The 21,101-nt window shown below is 36.0% G+C and overlaps 1 protein-coding gene across 3 annotated transcripts; it reads left to right on the forward strand.

Moving 5' to 3' along the window:
* The first annotated feature begins 381 nt into the window (after positions 1-381).
* On the forward strand, positions 382-19,341 carry ec (echinus). 3 transcript variants are annotated; one of them, XM_965201.5, is made up of 6 exons: positions 382-541; positions 4,236-4,401; positions 12,195-12,287; positions 15,474-15,773; positions 15,974-16,102; positions 16,155-19,341. In XM_965201.5, exons 2-6 carry the CDS (start codon positions 4,261-4,263, stop codon positions 19,233-19,235), a joined length of 3,744 nt encoding a protein of 1,247 aa, XP_970294.2. In that variant the 5' UTR covers positions 382-541; positions 4,236-4,260; the 3' UTR covers positions 19,236-19,341. The 3 variants fall into 3 exon arrangements, with proteins under 3 accessions (XP_970294.2, XP_008198774.1, XP_008198775.1); XM_008200552.3 differs by lacking the exons at positions 382-541; positions 4,236-4,401 and adding an exon at positions 10,341-10,785; XM_008200553.3 differs by lacking the exons at positions 382-541; positions 4,236-4,401; positions 12,195-12,287 and adding an exon at positions 13,786-14,149.
* Positions 19,342-21,101: the final 1,760 nt, after the last annotated feature.

Genomic DNA, 21,101 nt, shown 5'->3' on the forward strand with positions numbered 1-21,101 from the left:
CGTACTTTTGTACTGTTAGGAATAAATTTATCTCAGCGTCTCAGCATTTTTGACACTCTCTAAATTCGAAATAAGCAAATAAAAAAATCTCAACCAAATCTTTTCTAACGTAAAATGATCCAAGGAATTCAAATTTAACCACAAAAATGTCATTTTCCACGCCATTGAAAAAACATATGCAATTAAATAGATACTATATTTTTTTAATCGAGTCAAAAAAATTACTTTTTCAATTTTTTTTTGTTCGTGGGGTTTTCAAGGGCGGGAAAACTATACTCTAGCCACGCTTGTGGCCATCACCAGGTAAAATAAATGCCCACGGTTCAACGTTGGAATAATCACGGTCAAAACTTGAGGGAGGGAGAGCTGAAGCCGCTTCGAAAGACGCCGAGTTCGTAAGACGGAGGTTAACCGTGTTTCCAACAGTGTGTGTATACGTGTGCGTGACAATAATGCGATATTTGACAATTTTGTTTAAGAAATGCGTGTTTAGTGCTTGATTTTTGGATTACTTTGGATATTTTTGAGCCTTAAGTCAATGGTAGGAGCACAACTACTTTACTTTTTAATTTAAACCACGAAAAAGACATGTTTTTGAATTTTTCCCCCCATTTTGCCCCGATCTGACACCTCTTGAATTTCCCTGGTTTTCAAATTTTGCTGTTTATTGACACCAAAAATTGTGCTAATTAATTTGTTTAAAGTAAAAGTAAATGTAATAAAGTTAGTAATCTAGGTAAAGTCAACTTGCACATTACGCCGAATTTGACGCAATTTGAGGAAGATTTTTGACTTTTTTTTGATAAAAATAATTAACACAAGTGTTTATTTTCAGGTAAAGTCACAATTGAGAGATAAAATTATCACTAAACAAATAGGAAGTATTTATCCTGTGTGCACTTTCATTTGTTTTCCTGTAAAATTAAACCGTCAAATATTTACACAACGGCGCTTTTTACATTTAATATTATTCATTTTAAAATCATAGAAGGCTTTGCCAACGTAAAATTTTCCGGGGATTCCAAATATGCAATCGTTGTTTTTTCAAAATTAATATTTTCCGAGATATTGACACGAAAACTCAAAAATAGTAGGCCATGGGCGAAAGCGAGCTCATATTCGTAGTCAGAAGGGCCAAAATAGCTTGGTTTAAGCCCCAAATTGTCACACCATGACTTTTCACTTGGACTCAAATCTGGTCGATTTGGTGGCAAAAACCCGATTTCTGGTCAAGCTTTGGCGTATTTTCATTCTTATCTTGTAATCTGCTACTTACTATGTAAAAATCGTGCTTTGGACGTTCTTAGGCGTGGCCACATTCCATAATACGTAACGAGATTTTAATTTATATTTTGTAAACACTATTATTGTATTGAGAAGTGAAACTGTTCGAATTTTCACAGCATCATTCATACGTTTCCGGAGAAAAAATCGTTATGTAACTCTTTCACGGTCTGGTGATCGAGTTTTAAACTAGAAAATTGAAAAATTTCATATTCAAAGCGAGTTTTGTTGTGGGTTTGAATTATTCATCACGTCGCCATTGATATTTTGTTTTTCAATTTTCGAGCTAAATCAAGTGAATCTTGGAGTAAAACAATTTATTAGTTAATTAGTTCCGGCAGGAAATGGCGAAATTGTAGTGTTTTAACCATCAGACTTCCTATTTTATGCTTGACTAAGAAAAAATTTCTTTGGTCAAGTAGTTGTTGACTTCCTTCACACATCAGCTAACAAAACGCAACGTAAAGATAAAGTCGTTACTCATACTTTGATTTTTTATGCAATGTTAGTCATTTCTGAACAATTTGGAGCAGAAAACACGGGTTTTGTCCGATTTGCCACTAAAATCGCCCGATTTGAGTCCATGTGAAAAGTCTTGGTTGGCCTTTTCCTGACAATATGGAGGTCAAATCTAGCTATTTTAACCATTTTGAGTGCAATTCCGATGTCAATTTGACGATTTGAGCTCGATTACAAAATTTCGAAATTTGATTTTTGGGTCACGTGACCATTTTTGCCCAATATTTTGGCAAGTACACGTCGTAGAAAAAATTTAATTACAGTTTCGAAATCCGCAAAAAATTCTGAATACGCCTGGTCATTTTTTGCATTTATGGCATACGATCGAAAAATATTTAATGTGTTTGAAAAAAACTGCGCTTAATATCAAATTATCAAAGCTATGGTTTCATATTATTAAGACAATGCAGTTTCGGGGTTAAAAACAGTGGTTTTGCCAACACTGGCCACCAAAATCACCCGATTTGCGTCCACTTGAAACGCCTTGGTGTTTTTTTTGTGACAATATGGTAGTCAAATCTGACTATTTTGGACCTCCTGATTCCAAAAATGCCATTAGTTTGACGATTTGAGCAATGATTTAAGTGCTATACCTTTAGAGTTGGCAATTGTGGCGCGCCTCGAAGGTCAACTCAAAAAACTGTTAAAAGTTTGTTTACCTCACGACGCTTTCAGCAAGTTTCTATACTGGGTGGAGCCGAAAACCGGTTAGTTTTTGGGATTGGCAAAACATAAACAGTTACCCTCTGTATGAATAAAATTGAAATTAAAATGATTTTCCCTTTAAAACACTAATTAACGAAGTCAACCGTTATTTATTGCCGCTAGTTTGACGGAAATCGAGGCCAGACATTGCTTCCAGACGACTTGGACTCGATTTTACTCACTTTTCTAACAAGGCTTGAGAGTTGAGGGTTTTTTTTTTTTTCATCAACAGGTAACAAAACAGGTGTTGGCCCTGCACCTGCATAGAAACGTGACCCAACTTATATTTCTGGCTCGATATTGTGGTATTTTAAGCCCCTATTGTTGGTGAAACTGCAAGGTGAGGTTTGACCGAAATGATAACAAAAATGTTATAATTTATCTTTTCAAGGTTGGTAACAATACCGACAACAGTTACAGTAAGATAAAATAATTGTTTAAAAATTGCTGCTACTGCCAAAAACATTGTTATTATTTGTGGAATTATCGTCCATTTCGCACCGAAGACGAAAACTCGTTCTGTGGGAAGGGTTGGCCATGATTTACTGTCTCATTTGTTTGACGAATGCGTACTTTGGCCAATAAAAATGTAATCGTACCTCCTACCTGTTTATCTATTGCACAAAAAATTGCAACGTGTTTGTGATTGGTTATTGATGGGCGAATGAACTCCCCATCGTAAAACAGACCAATTACAACGTTGGCAAAGCACGGGTGCTTGATTATTTTAAATATTGGCTGATTTTTGCCAAATTAAGTGAAATTACGATGTTTCAACGCTTCTTTCAAACAACTGCAACCGTTTGGATATAATTGGCTAAAAAACTTTGTGAAAAATAAATAAAATAAAATAACAACAGACGAAAGCACGAAAAGAAAACTTTTCGTGCTTTCGTCTGTTGTTATTTTTTTTTCTTTATCCATGTTTTCATTTTTTCCTGTTATTTGTCCTGTTTTTTTTTCTGTCATTTTCTAATTATTCACTTTTCCATCAACGTTTTGACTTTCTTTGTGTTTACATTTTATTTCTTGTTTTTTTTAATTTTGCTATTTTTATTTCAATGTTTTGTTAATGTTTTGGTTTTTACTCTGTGTTTTCTTTTTGTACTTTGTTTATTTTTCTATTTTTCTGTTTAATTTCACTCATAATAACTTTCAAATTTTTTCTCTTTGTATTTTTAAATTTTTTGTCTATATTCTCATTTTTTTCTGTTATTTGTCCTGTTCCCTTTTTCTCAGTCATTTTTTTCATTATTCACTTTTCCAATTTTTTTTTACTTTTTGTGTGTTTATTTCTAACTTTTTCTTCTTTTCTTTTTTTTTAATTCAGCTATTTTTATTGTAATTTTTTTTGCTGTTCTTTACTTTATTATTTTGTATGTGAAATTTAGTGGTACATATAAAATTATTCTAATATCCATAGGTTATATACCTATGCACAGCCTCCTTGATTTTTAGCAAACGCTTGATGGGTAAATATTTACGGTTTATTTTCGACGCGTCAGTTTTACGCAAGCAACTCCTGGAATTTTCAATCAAAATAATTGTCAAAATCTAGTAACTAAATATAAACAACCATAAATTGAAGAATTTATTGTCGAATTGGTCATGCAAACGCTTCATTTCTCCACTAAACAATTTTGTGGTAGTGGATTTGACCACAAAAGTCAGTCTCTTGGGAACAAATGGTACCGGAAATGGTCTAAATGGGCATTTGTCGTTTGCAGGACAGCATGTAGAGAAGACGGCGCCATGGCAACGCCAATTGTTTCGCTACATCCCATGCCCATATCCATAGCCACCCCTTCAAGAGACTCGATGACGTTTACGAGCACCAAGGGGCTGCTAAATGGACCAGGACAGAATAATTGTTTCCTAAATAGTGCAGTTCAGGTAAGAAGAAATTTTATTTTTATTATTGAATTTATTCAGAAAAGTTGTAACACAGGTGTGTGCGTATTTCTGTCTCGCTTTTTCACACGTAAAGTTGAATTATCTGTCTTTTTCTGGCATTGAAGACCCAACAAAATTTTTTTGTGTCGTGTAAACACAGAGGAATTTTAATGTTACGAGTTGGTTACGACACGAGTGCGTTTGGGGGGATTTAAACCGGTGATTGATGTCGGTATTACTGTTAGGCATTAATCCTCTAAAGTATTGGTACCAAAAAAAATACACAAATTGTTTGTGATAGGAAAAAATTGCTTAAAAATATGAAATCTCCAGAAATCTACTTTAAAATTTACAAAAAAATGTAGTTCTGTATTATTTTCGCCACCAAAACGTCCAGATCTGAGTCCACTTGACAATTTTAGTTCGCTATTTTTTAGCAATGTGGGTGTCAAATCTTACTATGTTGGCACTCCTGATGTTAAATATAACCTTGTTCGTGCGATTTGAACTTAAAGTCAGTCCACAGCCTACTAAAACAATTTTTTGATGTTGATTTTTGAGTTCTTGATGACTTTTTGCCAATACCTCAGAAACTATTTATTGTAAAAACACTTAACTTAGAAAATCGTAATCCTTGGAAAATTCTAAAATTGGTTAAAACTGACTTTGGATTAGAAAAAATATATTTTTCAAAAAAAATTGAATTTCGGAAAAATGATCATAGGATCAAAAGTTTGTCCCCACTTGAAGGTATTCACAAAATCTACTATAAAATTTAGGAAAAATAGCCGCTTGGTGTTCTTTTGGCCACCAAAACCACCCGACCTGAGTCCATGTGAAAAATTTTAGTTTGTCAGTTTTATCAATATGGGGGTCAAATCTGACAATCTTGGCTCTTCTGATTTCGAATATGAACTTGGATTGGCGATTGGTGCCTTCGCTTGGCCCACAGCCTACTAAACCAATGTTCAAATTCGATTTTTAGCCAATATCTCCAAAACTATTGGTCTACTATAAAAATTACAAAAAAAAATAGAAGTTCTGTATTATTTTCGCCACCAAACCGTCCGGATTTGAGTCTTCTTGACAATTTTAGTTCGCTATTTTTTTGCAATGTGGGTGTCAAATCTTGCTACGTTGGCCCTCCTGATGTTAAATATAACCTTTTTCGCGCGATTTGAGCTTAAGCTCAGTCCTCAGCCTACTAAAACAATTTTTTGATTTTGATTTTTGAGTTCTTGATGACTTTTTTGCCAATACCTTAGAAACTATTTATTGTAAAAACACTTAACTTAGAAAATCGTAATCCTTGGAAAATTCTAAAATTGGTTAAAACTGACTTTGGATTAGAAAAAATATATTTTTCAAAAAAAAATTGAATTTCGAAAAAATTATCATAGGATCAAAAGTTTGTCCCCACTTGAAGGTATACACAAAATCTACTATAAAATTGAGGAAAAATAGCCGCTTGGTGTTCTTTTCGCCACCAAAAACACCCGATCTGAGTCCATGTGAAAAGTTTTGGTTTGTTAGTTTTATCAATATGGAGGTCAAATCTGGCTATTTTGGCTCTTCTGATTTCGAATATAAACTTGGATTGGCGATTAGTGCTTTCGCTTGGCCCACAGCCTACTAAACCAATGTTCAAATTCGATTTTTAGCCAATATCTCCAAAATTATTGGTCTACTTTAAAAACTACAAAAAATAGTAGTTTTGTATTATTTACGCTACCAAAACGACCGGATCTGAGTCTATTTGACAATTTTAGTAAAAAAATATTTTTCAAAAAAAAAAATTTAATTTCGAAAAAATGATCGTAGGATCAAAAGTTTGACCCCACTTGAAGGTATTCACAAAATTTCTTAAAAAATTGAGGAAAAATAGCCGCTTGGTGATCGTTTGGCCACCAAAATCACCCGATCTGAATCCATATGAAAAGTTTTGGTTTGTCAGTTTTATCAATATGGGGGTCAAATCTGGCTATTTCGATCTTTCTGATTTCGAATATAAACTTGGATTGGCGATTGGTGTTTTCGCTTGGCCCACAGCCTACTAAACCAATGTTCAAATTCGATTTTTAGCCAATATCTCCAAAATTATTGGTCTACTTTAAAAACTACAAAAAATAGTAGTTTTGTATTATTTTCGCCACCAAAACGTCCGGATCTGAGTCTATTTGACAATTTTAGTAAAAAAATATTTTTCAAAAAAAAATTTAATTTCGAAAAAATGATCGTAGGATCAAAAGTTTGACCCCACTTGAAGGTATTCACGAAATTTCTTAAAAAATTGAGGAAAAATAGCCGCTTGGTGTTCGTTTGGCCACCAAAACCACCCGATCTGAGTCCATATGAAAAGTTTTGGTTTGTCTGTTTTATCAATATGGGGGTCAAATCTGGCAATTTCGACTCTTCTGATTTCGAATATGAACTTGGATTGGCGATTGGTGCCTTTGCTTGGCCCACAGCCTACTAAACCAATGTTCAAATTCAATTTTTAGCCAATATCTCCAAAACTATTTATTGTAGAAAACTTTGGTTTACATATTCCCAATCCTTGAAAAATTCTTAATAAAAAAGATTATATTTTGTGTCAAAATTAACAAAATTTAAAAAATATATATTTTTGAAAAGACGAAATTATTGTTTCCTCGTCTTCGCTTAGTTGATTAAAGTTAAAAATAGAGAGAATCAACGAAACGATAAATCGATGACCGCAATCTCACCTTCCTGCGGTTGCAGGATGCCTTTTTCAATGGTTGTTTTTTTAGCTCGTGCTAGGTTTTTTCACAATTAATTGCTTCCTCTCGAATCCCATTGGAAAGAATCCTTGAGCAATGAGTGTAATAACACACTGAGATAAAATATTATCCATAAAACGTAACCAGATAGTGTCAATCGGAGGGAAGTTGGAGCAGTTTTCCCAAGAAAGGTTCACATGAAAAGGTAGGGTAGATACGCACTAGCGCACTTTCCCACACCGTCTTCTAATTTTATACTTAAATAACACGAGATTAATTCACATTATATTCAAATTGGACGTGTGTACAACCCGTTTAAAAGCCAACTGCGGCCTTTTTCTGGCGCCAAATTCAAACTCAGACTAATCAGCTCACTGCCAAACTTAAAAAATCACTCTCTCAAGGTTCTTTCCAAAGACAATAAACCGGAAACGGGTCATTTCGTATTTTTGGCTGGTATTGTGTCTTGGGAAAACGGAACCATGAATCATTTCATTAGATTTGATTAAGATACAACTACTTATTAGCAGATTTTAGATAAAACCACTTTTAACCATCAAAAAACAACCCTTCGATGGCAAACCGGAAGTCGCCGATGGGTCTAATTACGACTTCCGGATGCACTGACCCGTGACACACCTGTAACAATGACTTTTGATCCTTGAGTCATGGGTTGCTTGATCGCGCCACCAATTAAAGAAAAACAAAATTATACGTTTAGAGATCAAACAAAGGGCGCAATTGTCAAACGGTGGTCTTATTCGTAATCAGGAGAGCCGAATTAGCTAGATTTGACTCTTAAATTGTCTCAAAAAGCCAAACCAAGATTTTTCACATGGACTCAAATCGGGACATTTGGTGGCAAAATAAAAAAATATTTTTTTTGTGTTGTTCTATAAATGTTATGTTAAATACCGTTATTTGGTGTACTATTTTGACGGTTTGCTTCATTTTTTTACTATTTGGTGATTTTTTTGGACAAAGTACACATATAAAAAAAAATCTAATTTAAAATTTATGTTATAAAGAATTTTTTGAGCATTACGAATATCTAAGTCAAAATTTTCTACAACAAATAGTTTTTGAGATATTGTCACTCAAAAACTCAAAAATTAAAATTAAAAAATTGTTTTAGTAGGCTGTGGGCTAACCTCTAACTCAAATCGTACGACCAAGCTTATATTCAAGACCAGGAGAGCCAAATTAGCTAGATTTGACTACCAGATTGTTAAAAAAGGACAAACCAAAAGTTTTCACATGAACTCAAATCAGGGGATTTTGGTGGCAAAAATAATACAAAACCAAAGTTTCCTGTATTTTGAAAGCCCACACACTATGTGCCATTGAATACGTTCATAGTTTGATTTTATGTTCATTTTTACAATTTATAAAAAAAATTGTGTCTATATGAAGAAAAAAATTTCTTCGTTCACCAAAAATTTTCCAAGGTTTTCGAATGCGCAAATTGAATTTTTTTGCGACTAATACCTTTCGAGTTATTGATCAAAAAACAACTAAGACATAAAAATACTAATACTTTTCACTTGGGCCCAAATCTGGCGATCCGCGTGGCCATACCAGTAGCTCCACGCCACCTACGCGAAATTAGCCCATCCTTTACCAAATCAAATCGCCCAGTAGGCGGTTGTGAACCAACCGATTTTGACAAAACGACAAATATCCCCAGTTCGTTGAACTTTGCAACAACAAAAAAACCATTTCTCACGTAGCCTGCTAACCTACTCGAGACATTTAATTTAATCAATTCAAATTATTGGAGATTTATGCGAGTTATTGTAATTCCCACGATACTTAATAAACAACAAAGTCAAAATTCTTGTGTCGTAATCGAAAAACCTTCAAGTCGCATCTTCTCGCCCTCCTTGAACTAATCCTATCCGCATTCCTTGGTAAAAAGATGAGACAAAAACTAGTAATTACTTGTAATTACTTGCAATTAGAGGTGATTTCAAATGGAATTTTAAGTGCGTTTGCTTGACTTTCAAATAAATCGTAATTTTGTTGTTGGATTGATGTAGGCAACACATTATACACTCAACAATTTCAATACAATAATGTAATAGAAAGCGTGACCTTTCCTTCTTCTAAGGTCAAGTCTTGACTCCGGCCAAAGGCCACGTTTGTCGTCCTCACATATGAATAATTTTTATCCGAGTTTTGCAATTAAAATTGTCGCTGTTCGTTCTATTGTTGGATAACAATTGATCGATAACAATCCATTCGCAAGGTCTTTAAATGGCAATTAGACTTTCACTTCTGATCTGAATTTGTTAATAATACCAGATGTGTTTTCATTCAATGAGGAGGCAATTAGGAAATTCTTGACTCAATGCTAACTTCTTTCGAAAAAATATTGAAGCTTCTGAAGAGCTCTGCAGAACCGGTTTTGGAGGCACAAAGAGCTCCTCGCACGTGCTGAAGAGTTTATGGCCTCAGGAAACTGATTTAGAAAAATTTAATCCAGAAATTTATTAATTTTGTCACTAACATTGAATAGTAATTTTATTTTTAAAATTTAAACAGTTGGTACATATATCAGACACTAAAAAATCCTAAAAACGAATTTTTTTTAGGGAAATTTAATTACTTTAAATAGAAGTCATGTGGGACATTTTAATAATTTGTCACTAGATTTACTTACACTGGTCAAACATAAATTAGAGTTACCTAAATTTTTTTGTTTTTCTTTGTATCCCAAACTTTTTTTAAATTTGTAATTTTCGAAGCCTTAGATATTATGTAGCTTTATTTGGTTGGTAGAATACCACTGTCTGAAACAGCGTTTAGTTTTTTTGTCATTAAATTAAATTAAAAATATTCCAAAAAATTATCTTAATTTTTGTTGTTTTTTTTTGGTTTTTCAATTTTGATTCAGTTGGTACCACTCTTACAAAGCAAAAAATCGGTGTTACCAACAAAAAAATCTAACCTACATTTATTTTCCCTTCTTTAATTCTGAATATTTTTGTTAAAAAAAAAAAATTAGAATTTTCCTGTAATTACGTTATATTATTGCCAAGTACTTCAAACCACTTCCTATCCCTTTCGTGCGACCACAACCCTGCCTTAAGCCTTTTCCCCGAGACAAAAGCGCGGGAAAGATGGCCGCCACGCGCCACAACCTTATAGTACTACTACTATCAAGTCGCCTTAGGCGGTACCGACCGGTTCCAAGATTTTTCTCTTGACCATCAACAAGATGGCGGCCGGCGCGTACCATCTGACTGCTTTGGCACCTGTTGGATGGTACCACCACCAAAACGTGTGCAGTACCACCATGCAAATTATTTATGCGACAAGATTGGCCCTCGAGTAGCTCCCTGTGGCAAACTTTTTTTCCCACTGCGTTTGCTGTAAAAAACCCATTATTTGCCGGATTTGGCTCTTCTCGTGGGTTCCCCTCGCCCATTGTTGGTATAATGGCCGCCTTGATCCGACTTCCCGTCTCTCCGCCACGCTTGCTACACCTGTACAGGTACCACGTCTCGGGCGCTTCTTTGCCAGTTTTGTGCGCGATTTTTGCCCAAATGTCGGGAAATTGAGTAAAAATTTAGTGAAAAAGTAGTGCGGGATGACCAAGGGGAAGAGCCACAAGCCGAGGGCGCTGTTCCAGGTCGCTAAGGTACAAAATCGGTTGTTTATTCGTTGTTTTGGGCAAGTTTATCACATTTTTATTTGTATGGAGATAAGGTGTATTGATTGTTGGTCAAAAATTTTGCCCGATTTTGACGCTCTGATTGGTTTCAGTGTCATCACAGTTGCTAAATTTAATTACATGCGAATATTTAATTAATTCAGTATTTTTTTATTGTTTTACAAAAGTGTTAATTTTGATCAAAAAGTGACTTAAACTGAGTTATTTTATTATTTGGAGGGCGATTTTACCAAAAATCAGAACTTAAGTTGAATTAATTTTACGTAATTACTTAATTTTTGTGTCGTTTTAAGACCCAATTGATAGAAGAAATCAAAAATGTGTTAATTGGGATCATTTTGTAATTATTTTTTTATAAATGATTCAAATTATTAATTAATTAAATAATTATTAAAGCTAAGATTTATTGAAATAATTAATTTCATTTCTTTAATTAATTATTAAAAGAAAAATATTGCCAACACTTTAAATTTATTAATCACAATTAATTTTACCAAATTAAGTTTCTTCATTTACTATTTTTGTGTCATTGATTTATTTAATTAGGTTTAATTAGTTTTATTTAATTAAATTATTATGGACTTAACCAGTTTTTCGGCTGTTTTTTTGCAAAAATCAGACAAAATTAAATTAAAAGTGAAAATGTTAATAATTTTTGGACTCAGTTGTACCTATTTAATTTAATTTAATTTAAGAAAAAATAATTATTCATTCTTTTGATGTAACAGGATGGCTTAATAAAAATAAAATTAATTAGAAACTTTTTTAGATATATTAAAAAAGTATATTAATTGCAATTAATTTTATTTAATTATTTAATTAATTTCATCAGCGATAGAATAATTGGTTATAAATAAACATATATTTTAGTAATAGAAAATTTTTTGATACGCAACAATTACAATTAATTTAATTTAATAGGAAATTTCATGACTAAACATGTCTTCGTAATTTAATTAATAAAAATTACTTTTGCGTTAATTAATTGTAACGTCATATTGAGAGAATATACAGAAAAAATGTGTAGTTTTAACGTGAAATTTGTAAAATTTGGAAAAAATAAAATAAATAAAATATAATTCGAATTGATGGCTTAATTTAATTAAGTTCAGTTAATTAGGTTAGGTTAATTATGATTCTAATTAATTGTCCAATTGTTTGAGTTAATAATTTAATTAAAATTTGATTTCTCGAACTTTTATAATTAATTTTGTTTTTCTGCAAAAAGTAATGAAAAATATATAATTTTTCAAAATCAGAGTAATGGGGTACCATTTGTGTAACTGTACCATTGGCTCCACAAAGCGTCTCCATCGCCGCCTTGGGCCACCCATGGGCACGTACCATGTACTTAATAACACCCCGGATTTTTCCAGGTCCTCTGGCATTTGGACATTTTCCGGCGCAGTTTCCGGGACCTTTCCGGGCACGCTTGCATGGCGGATTCTTGCATCTTCTGCGCCTTAAAAGTAAGTACTTTCCCTCCATTACTTGGTTTTCAAAGCCGACTGTGACCGGTTGACCTCGATCCTCATTGGTCGATTCCACGGCTTGAGGAGGAATACAAATCACCAGTGATATAATCGACCAAATCATTTGTTCCCAACTTTGTTAACTCAACATAGACAAGATTCGAGCTGGGCGATTCATTTAAAGGTCCAGAATATAAAATTACGGTGTGTGCTATTACATAAAAAATTCTGAGGTGTGACAGAAGCTGGACATGGAATTTATCATTGATGTAATAGTAATTATGAAAATATTTCAACGATTTTCTAGCTATTGGGATGGAAAAACACTTTTCTATAAACAATACAGCCATCTTGATTCGACTCTTTATTGTCTAGTGTTGAACTAGCAGGCCTTGGAATTGTTTAGCAATTTATTTTGAATAAATATTTCTTTATTTGGGTCGATCTTTGGCACTGTCACACTTCCGACATGATGGCCGACAAAATGGCGTCACCAAAAATAGTAACAGAAGTTTAAAAGTGTTATAAACAACAAATAAATATTTATTTATTATTCTTTGTTTGTGAAACTAATTATTATATCGATGAGTTTTTTTCTCATTTTACAATAACAATATTTGACAAATAAAAATCGAGAACGGAACCACGTGATTGCCGCTCGTAAAATTTATTGGTTGAAAACCAATCATTTGGTCACGTGGTCATCATTCGGCTGTTTGATTGGTTGTTGGCTAAAAATTTTTTATGTTTCTAAACTCTAACATTTAGAACTACAATGAATAAAATCACGTAATCAAATCGTTATTTGATTGGTTTTAAAGTTAAAACAAGAGATTTACCGACAGAATTGCGCCAATAAAAAATGTCACGTGATTGTCACTCGATAATGTGATTGGTGGTCGGAAGCACGTGATCACCATTCGCTAAATTTATTGGCTGAGAACGAATTATTTAGTCACGTGATCGTCATTTGGCGATTTGATTGGTTTTACGCTCGTCTCTCTTCCAAAACTCAAAAAGTTTAGGAATTATTCAAGTTCCTAACCTTTTAACATTCAGAACTACGAGAAACAGAATCACGTGATCAAAATTCGTTGAGACGATTGGTTGAATCACGTGATCGTCACTCGTTCACTTGATTGGTTCTAAACTTGCGACACGAAATTTGCCGACAGAAATGCGCCAATAAAAATCAAGACACATGTCACGTGATTATCACACGTTAGTGTGATTGGTTGTTGCCCCAGCAACGTGTTTCCTGCCTTTTTATAAATTGTTAGCGGTTTGAGATTTATTGACAAACTAATGTTTTAGCGAGAAACGAATTAAAATTAACAAATTTTCAAAAATACAGAATTATTTCGTTAATTTGATTGGTTTTGAACTTAAAACAGCAGATTTGGCGACAGAATTGCACCAATTAAAATTAGGGGGTGTATCACGTGATAATTATTCGCCAGTTTGATTGGCTCCGCGCTCGTTTCTTGCTCAAATATCCAAATTTTATTTTTGTGGTAGTTTAAAGTTGTGTTAACTTTCCCTAAACTGTTTAAAATTCGTGAAAATTTTCCCCAAATGTGCGTCTACCTGTATACCTGTATACCTGCCTTATTTGCAAGCTCTTAACCCACGTCTTTGCCGACCTCTCTTGCTCTATCGAAAGTTCAAGCAGTCTCCGTCCAACTCTAGTGAAAGGTGGTATGAAGACTTGAACACTCGCGTCAAAATCGTGCAAAATGATCAACAAATTTCGCTATAAAAAACCCCAACAGCCCACAAATCGTCTCAAAGTGATAGAAAAAAAGTGCCAAAGTGACAATACGAGTGTTTTGGATGAGGAGACGAAGCAGAAGCTTAAAGTGAGTTTCTTTGTTCCGATAGCGCGCCCTTTTTCATCAAGATGCGGTCCGTTATGTGCCACTTAATTGCGCCTGGGAGCTAGAGGATGCTCGATGGACCCGAAAACCCAAATTTTGATAAGTGCCCAAATTTTGTAAAATTAACCCAATTTTTGGGTTGTGTTTTATTGGAGTGATTGATTTAAATGGAGCGTTCTGGGTGTGTTTTGCGACTGGTTGGCGACTTACCTTTCGCAATAGTTGTGTCACAATTGCCCATGACGTACCATATTTTCGATATATGTTGATGAATAAAGCTCGTAACCTATGGTATTTGTGGGGTTTGGTTGAGTCGATGGTCACGATTTTGTGTTACTATGGGTTTCGTGGAAGTGTGTTGATTCATTGGATGGTATTTCCTGAATTTCGACTTGGGAAAATTGGGTTCAAAATTATTAACCAAGGTTGGGTTATCAAATATTACGATAAACTAGTTTGGAATGATGGGTTAGTGTCAGTAACCAAAGAGTGGCGAATGGATCGGTTACTAAAGCGCATTCAAGGCTTACCTTAAGGTTTTGCTTACTGTTAGAATCGCAGAAATAGTCAAAGTGGGAATAAGTCTACTTTTCCAACTTTGTATTAAGATTTTATTGTTAAAAACCTTGAAAGTTTGTCATCTACCAGATGGTATAAAGATCTCGCCTTTTAATTAAGGTTTGATTTTATTACATTTTTATATCCAATTATTAAAAAAAAATAACCAAGTTTTTAAGGGTTTTCTTTTATTTTTTATGGTTATTACAAAAATAATTCAGAAGACCTAGGTTAAATATTACGTAATGATGTAAAGCTCCTTAGTTTCGATTAAAGAAAAATGATTTTTTCAAGTTTGTTTTTTAAGGTTTATTTTTATTTAGTTGTGGGTTACAATAAGAAAATGGGTTTCATTGTTATAAACCTTGAGAGATTGTTATCTAACGAACGGTAGGTAGACATAACGACTTTTAATCACAATGATTATATATTTACAAAAATCGGGGTTTGATTTTATTACAAGGTTTTTGTTTATGTAAAGAAAACCAAACAAATACTTTACCAAATAACTATCGTATTTCGGGTTACTAATCAAAACAGAAGTTATACTTACCTATTTATAAGAGTTTTGATAATTTGGACTGGGTATATAATAAAAAACCTAGGTTACACAATTGGGTTTTTGAAAAAAATATAAATCAGTGATTTAGTTTTACTTAGTGTTATAAAACCAGCGTTCTATATCGCAATTTGGGTTACTTTTTATTTGAGGCACCGTTTTACATAAAACAAACCCTTTTTTTTTCAGGAACTCTTCTCCCAGTTACAATTCTCCAATGAGACTGCTCTCCCTCCCGACGCTTTGCGTCGAGCTCTTGCTGAGAGCTTCTTCGACCAACAGCGCTTCCAGCTGGGCTTCATGGACGACGCAGCCGAATGTTTCGAAAATATGCTCCTCAGAATCCACATGCATATAGCCCATGGTGAAGCCGAAGATATGTGTAATGCCCGCCATTGTATCCCCCATCAAAAGTTCGCAATGACACTAGTCGAACAAAGTGTATGCAACTCGTGCGGCGCCACCTCCGAGCCGCTTTCCTACACCCAGGTAAGAATTAACCCAATTTTAAGGTTTCGCCAATTTCTCGTAAACGGTACGTTTTACGACAAAACTTGTCATGACCAAAATTAAAGCCGGTGAAATTTGCTACAAGCTGGTGTTTTCAATTTTTTTCTATCTCGAGTAGTTTTCGAGATATTTCAAGTCAAAGTTGAGTTTTTAAGATTTGATTTTATTTTTGATAATAGATGGTCCATTACGTGTCCACGTCTACCTTGGTGTACCAAGTGCGTACGACGAGGCCTCAAGGCATTATCGAACCTTTTGGGCAACTTTTACGCAAGGCTGGGAGCATGGGCGACATAAGGGTGTGTCCGGTAAGATTGAACCCAAATTTGGGTTTTTATCAAACTAACCCACTTCTTGCAGAGTGCGTGTGGTGCTGTTATCCAAATCGGCCGTACTTTAATGAACCGGCCTGAAATCGTCTCAGTTGGCTTGGTATGGAATTCGGAACGGCCTACTTTGGAGCACATAATGGAGGTGTTCTCGACCATTGGTACCACCCTCCGACTGGGGGAAGTTTTCAACAGTGTTATCGACAGTCGTTGGGCTGAAACTTCCGTCCATACTTTAGTCGGAGTTGTGACTTATTATGGCAAACACTACTCAACGTTCTTTTTCCATACCAAGCTGCGAGTATGGATTTATTTCGACGATGCTACAGTTCGTGAAGTGGGACCACGGTGGGACCAAGTGGTTGATAAGTGTCGCAAAGGGCGGTACCAACCCCTTCTCCTACTTTACGCCCTTCCGGATGGTACTCCTGTTAATACAGAAAACGCCCCAAAACAAGTGGTACCATTCTACGACAAGCCGAAAAAATTGGGTTTGCGACGTTCGGTGACTCCAAGTCCCGAAAAACCAATCATTGGTACCACCCGACGGGCCATAACCCCGAACCCTGATGGTACCACTTGCCAGAAACCCCCCCTACCAAGGAGTTACAACGAGTACCAGAACTTATCCGTGATTCAGAGTAATCTCTACCCGGAACCTCACCGTAACATCCACAGAACCCTAAGTAATGGTTCATCGAGTGGTACCGAAGGCTTGTTCCGTGATTACCCGAACGTTCCTCGAACCCGTGATTCGGGAAACTGGTCAAGTGACCGCAACAGTGCCTCCTCCTCCTCCTCCACGACCATGGAGAACCCCTACTTGTACCTCGTGGGTAAAGTACCGGAACCCACCCAACGAAACGAATCATCGAGTAGTACCAGCAGTGGGGTTTACGACGTCGGGTACGACTCGTACTCCCTCTCCTCCAACGATAGTAGTACCATGACCACCATCCAACACATGATGAAGATGGGTCATTTGGCCAAAATCCCGGAGGATTACAACCCGGGTGGGCAGGCGCAAGTGTCGCAAAGTTGCGACGTTTTGTGCGACGAAGCCGACGAGCTTTTGGTCAAATCGCGCCAATTGGAAGATGACCATGACCTTGTCCTTGCCTTGGCTTTGTGTAATGCAGCTGCCACCAAAGCCAGAGCCGCCATGGACGCCCCTTACAACAACCCCCAAACGCTGACCTTGGCCCGCATGAAGCACAACACTTGCATAATGCGTGCTAGAAGCCTCCACAGACGAATGACCCAAAACCAGGCCCAAAACAAGGACGTCCCTCCCGAAATCAGACACACACGGGAGGGGAGTTCGGGGTCCTGTGGGAAACACTCCCGTCAAAGTTCACACTCCAGGCAGAACAGTAAGGAGATTGTGGAGAAACCGGCCAAAAATATCGAGATTTACGCCACTTTGCCCAAAAAGAAGAAAGTTGTGAGCATTGAAGACCAGGAGGAGGTTTTGTACGATAAACCCCCAGGTCGGGAGAGTCGTAGCATCTTCTCCCGCAAGAACAAGGAGAAGCGTTCGAGGTCCGAAGACCGCAACAAAGTCACAAAGGAGTTGTCTATTGCCCCCGAACCCCCCAAAAAGGAGGTTAAGACAAAGAAACAACACAAGATCAGACGGAAACTTCTGATGGGGGGGCTAATCAGGCGAAAGAATCGCAGTATGCCTGATTTAACCGACACTTGTGAGAAGGAAAAACCCACGACCACAGTTGATGACAGTAGGGTTGGCCTGAACGGTGGTAGTACCACCGATATGTGTGGGTACTTATCGGAAGGTCACCTGGAGTTCACCAACCCCAACCTGGAACGCAGCAAATTGATGCGGAAGAGTTTCCATGGTAGTGCTGGTAAGATTCTGACCGCGGCTAAAGTACCACCCCCTCCACCGTTACGTACCACCTCCCAACTGACGACCAATAAGGAGTATTACCCCCTCTACCACAACCTGGTCGTGACACGAGCCGACGTCCATCAAGAGGGCGTGGACGAAGTCGATTGTGCCCCTCCTTCAAACCTCGACCTCCCCCCTTATCCCAGCCCACTAGGCTCAGTGATACACTCACGCCAAGCTAGTGAAGAATTCCCCCCACCACCACCCCCACTTGACTTGTCCGCATTGGACGAACACTTGAAACCCCCAACTCCGCCCCCCACCCCACCCTCAACCCTTCTAGCTGAGCTGCAAGTCAAACGACAGGAGATCCTAGCACCTGGTGACACCTGGCTGAAGGAACTCCAAGCCAAACAAGCCGCCTTAAGAAAGAAACAAGAGAGTGTGGGTTCCCCCGGGACGTCAGTCCGCGACTTGGCCTCAAAATTCGAAAACATCCAGGTGTTTGAGGGCCAAAATGGCGTCGTCACAGCCCGGAAACGCGACGATTTTGACATCCCGCCCGAAATTCCCGACGAAAAACGCGGGAAAAAGAAAAGTGTCTCGTTCTGCGACCAAGTGATCCTAGTTGCCACAGCCGAGGAGCAGGAAGACGACAGTTACATCCCGAACCCGATCCTGGAACGCGTCCTGCGCTCAGCCATGAACAAGCCGGAAACGGCCGCCATTCGCCAGGAAGTCCGGACTTTACGCCAGGAGATGTCCCCGGAGCCGTTCGTGCGTCGCAACTCAATGGACAACCTCCTCTCGCGGCAAGCCCCGCCCCCTGACCCCCTCTACTACAACAACTACGCCCAGTCGCCCTACCAACGAATCCCGCAGAACTCGCCAGTTTACAACGCCCCGCCCTCCTACCCCCAGTACCAGTATGTCCGGCCGCCGGTGTATCAACATCCGCCGTCGCCACGCCCCGTCTATCAAGAGCGCGTCCCGCCGCTCCACCCCGAGTACACGCCCTACCAACCAATCCCGCGACAGTTGCTAAGGAAAAGTGTGAGTTTTGAGCCGGGGACGAAAGGCGGGGCGGAGTCGCCCACTCCCAAGGCGGTGGTCACGCCCATTGTGGTCAATAACGCCAATAATAGCGTGCCCACGGGGAAGACCAAGTGTAATCTGTGTAGGAAGAAGGCGGTGGTCTCGGCCAACTTGTACTGCACGGATTGCGAGTTTTACATGTCGAGGTTTAAGCCGAAAAGGTAGTTTTTAAGGAAGTGTGAAGTGTAATTTATTTGGATCTCACTGTACATAGGATTGATTATTGTAATGTTTTATATTACGTGATTATAATAAAAGAGTTTTTCAAATAGTTTGTCGTTTCTTATTATTTGATCCCGAAAAAGTCAATAAATCAAAAAAAAAAAATTAAAAATTGTAGAAAAAGCTCCAAGACAACCAATCTCGCCTAGCAACTAACTAAATTGAAGTGATTTTTCTGCAAATTTATTCGAAAAAACTTTGTTCTTAAATTAAAAACCGTAATTTGATTTAAAAAAATTAAAAAAAACACGAAATTTAAGTAAACTATGCTTACAAAGCAAACTAACTCAAAGAAAACGTGCTTAAAAACTTTAAAAGACAAAAATTACACAATTTTTGTTGTTATTTGATGTTTTTTTGACTAGTTTTTAACGAAATTTTGCAAATAAATGGCCGACAAGATAAAAATCGTAAAACACCTAACAATTATCGATTGTTTTTTATGCGAATTCTTAAAGAAAAAGAGATTTAAGTTCGAAAATTTACTTAATATCTTCAAACAAAAAAAAAATAATATATTTTTTATTATTCTGAATTTTTTCGGGTATTTTTTAGCGTAATACTCAAACGTTAGAACAATTCAAAAATGATGTAGGTACCTATTAATTTAATGTCATAATTTTTCGGTTTCTTTTAAAAATTTTCAAACAATGTTAATTTTATTAAATTTACCGAATTTACCGAAGTTTCGCTTACAAAGCGAACTAAATTAAAGTAAGTAACTTAAAATAACACCCAGTTCGATTAAATTAAGTGATTTTTTCACCCATTTATTGAAACGTAAAGGCAAAAATAAGACGATTTTTGAGGAAATTTGATGCTTTTTTGACTTATTTTTAATAACATCTTGCAAATAAACGGCCAAAAAAGAAAAAATTGTATAATTACCAAAATAATTAGTTGTTTTTTTAAGCGAATTTTTCAAGAAAACAATTTAGTTCAAAAACGTTCGTAAGGCTTCAGAATGAGAAAAAACAACATTTTTTTTATATAATTCAGTATTTTTTTAACGAAATCTTTCGAAATAATAGTATTTTTGGCTTAATACGGAAAAAAGATTGAAAAGATTTAAAAAATAACCGACAATCGTCCTTTCTGGCTTATTTGCAACATTTATTAAAAATTTTGTTAAATATTAACGGCCGGAATTATACACATTTGTAAAAACTATATTTTTTTCTAAACAAAAAAATCCGCGTAAATATTTTTTTAAATTTATTCTAGTCAGTTTTTTGAATGACAGTATTAACTTTTACAGCTAATAAAGGTAAAAAAATTTAAAATTATCACCATTTCTTTAATATTTAAAAAATGCATAGTAAATGCAAGTATGTTTGTTAAATGTATAAAACTATATCTTCTACTTATTAGTATTTGTAAGATTATAATAAATAAAATAAAACAATAAAAGTGATTAAGTTTTACGTAAGTATATTATCAAGTATTTTTAAAACTGTTATAAGACACCTAATACTAAAGATAAAGCTCTTTAACTTAAAAAAAACTAAAAGAATTTTGCTAAAACAAAAAGTTCTTCATAGTACCATTTTAAAATTATTTATTGCAGCAGTGCTCAAAAAAACGGACACTTGTATCTATTGGAATTAGCTACATCTAGCGTGCTATATAGACGTTCGCTTATGGACGCATCATTTTCATTTTGTTAGACTGTACCTACAAATTAGTGTTTGGGAGTTTTTGAAAACTTATAAAATAGTATGTTTTAATTCAAAAATCCATAGCTCTTCCAAAATTTTAAAATAATTGTTGGTTTATTTGAAAAAAAAGTTGGCGTGTAACTAAAATTAA

The sequence above is a fragment of the Tribolium castaneum genome, chromosome 7, assembly GCF_031307605.1.
Source record: "Tribolium castaneum strain GA2 chromosome 7, icTriCast1.1, whole genome shotgun sequence".
Lineage (NCBI taxonomy): Eukaryota > Metazoa > Arthropoda > Insecta > Coleoptera > Tenebrionidae > Tribolium > Tribolium castaneum.

Excerpts from the sequence above, each read along its gene's own strand:
- ec (XM_965201.5), top strand. The coding sequence starts at position 4,261 with ATGGCAACGCCAATTGTTTCGCTACATCCCATGCCCATATCCATAGCC. Across the intron at positions 12,288-15,473 it reads GCATCTTCTGCGCCTTAAAA|GAACTCTTCTCCCAGTTACA; the intron begins GTAAGTACTTTC and ends TTTTTTTTTCAG. Across the intron at positions 16,103-16,154 it reads GCGACATAAGGGTGTGTCCG|AGTGCGTGTGGTGCTGTTAT; the intron begins GTAAGATTGAAC and ends CACTTCTTGCAG.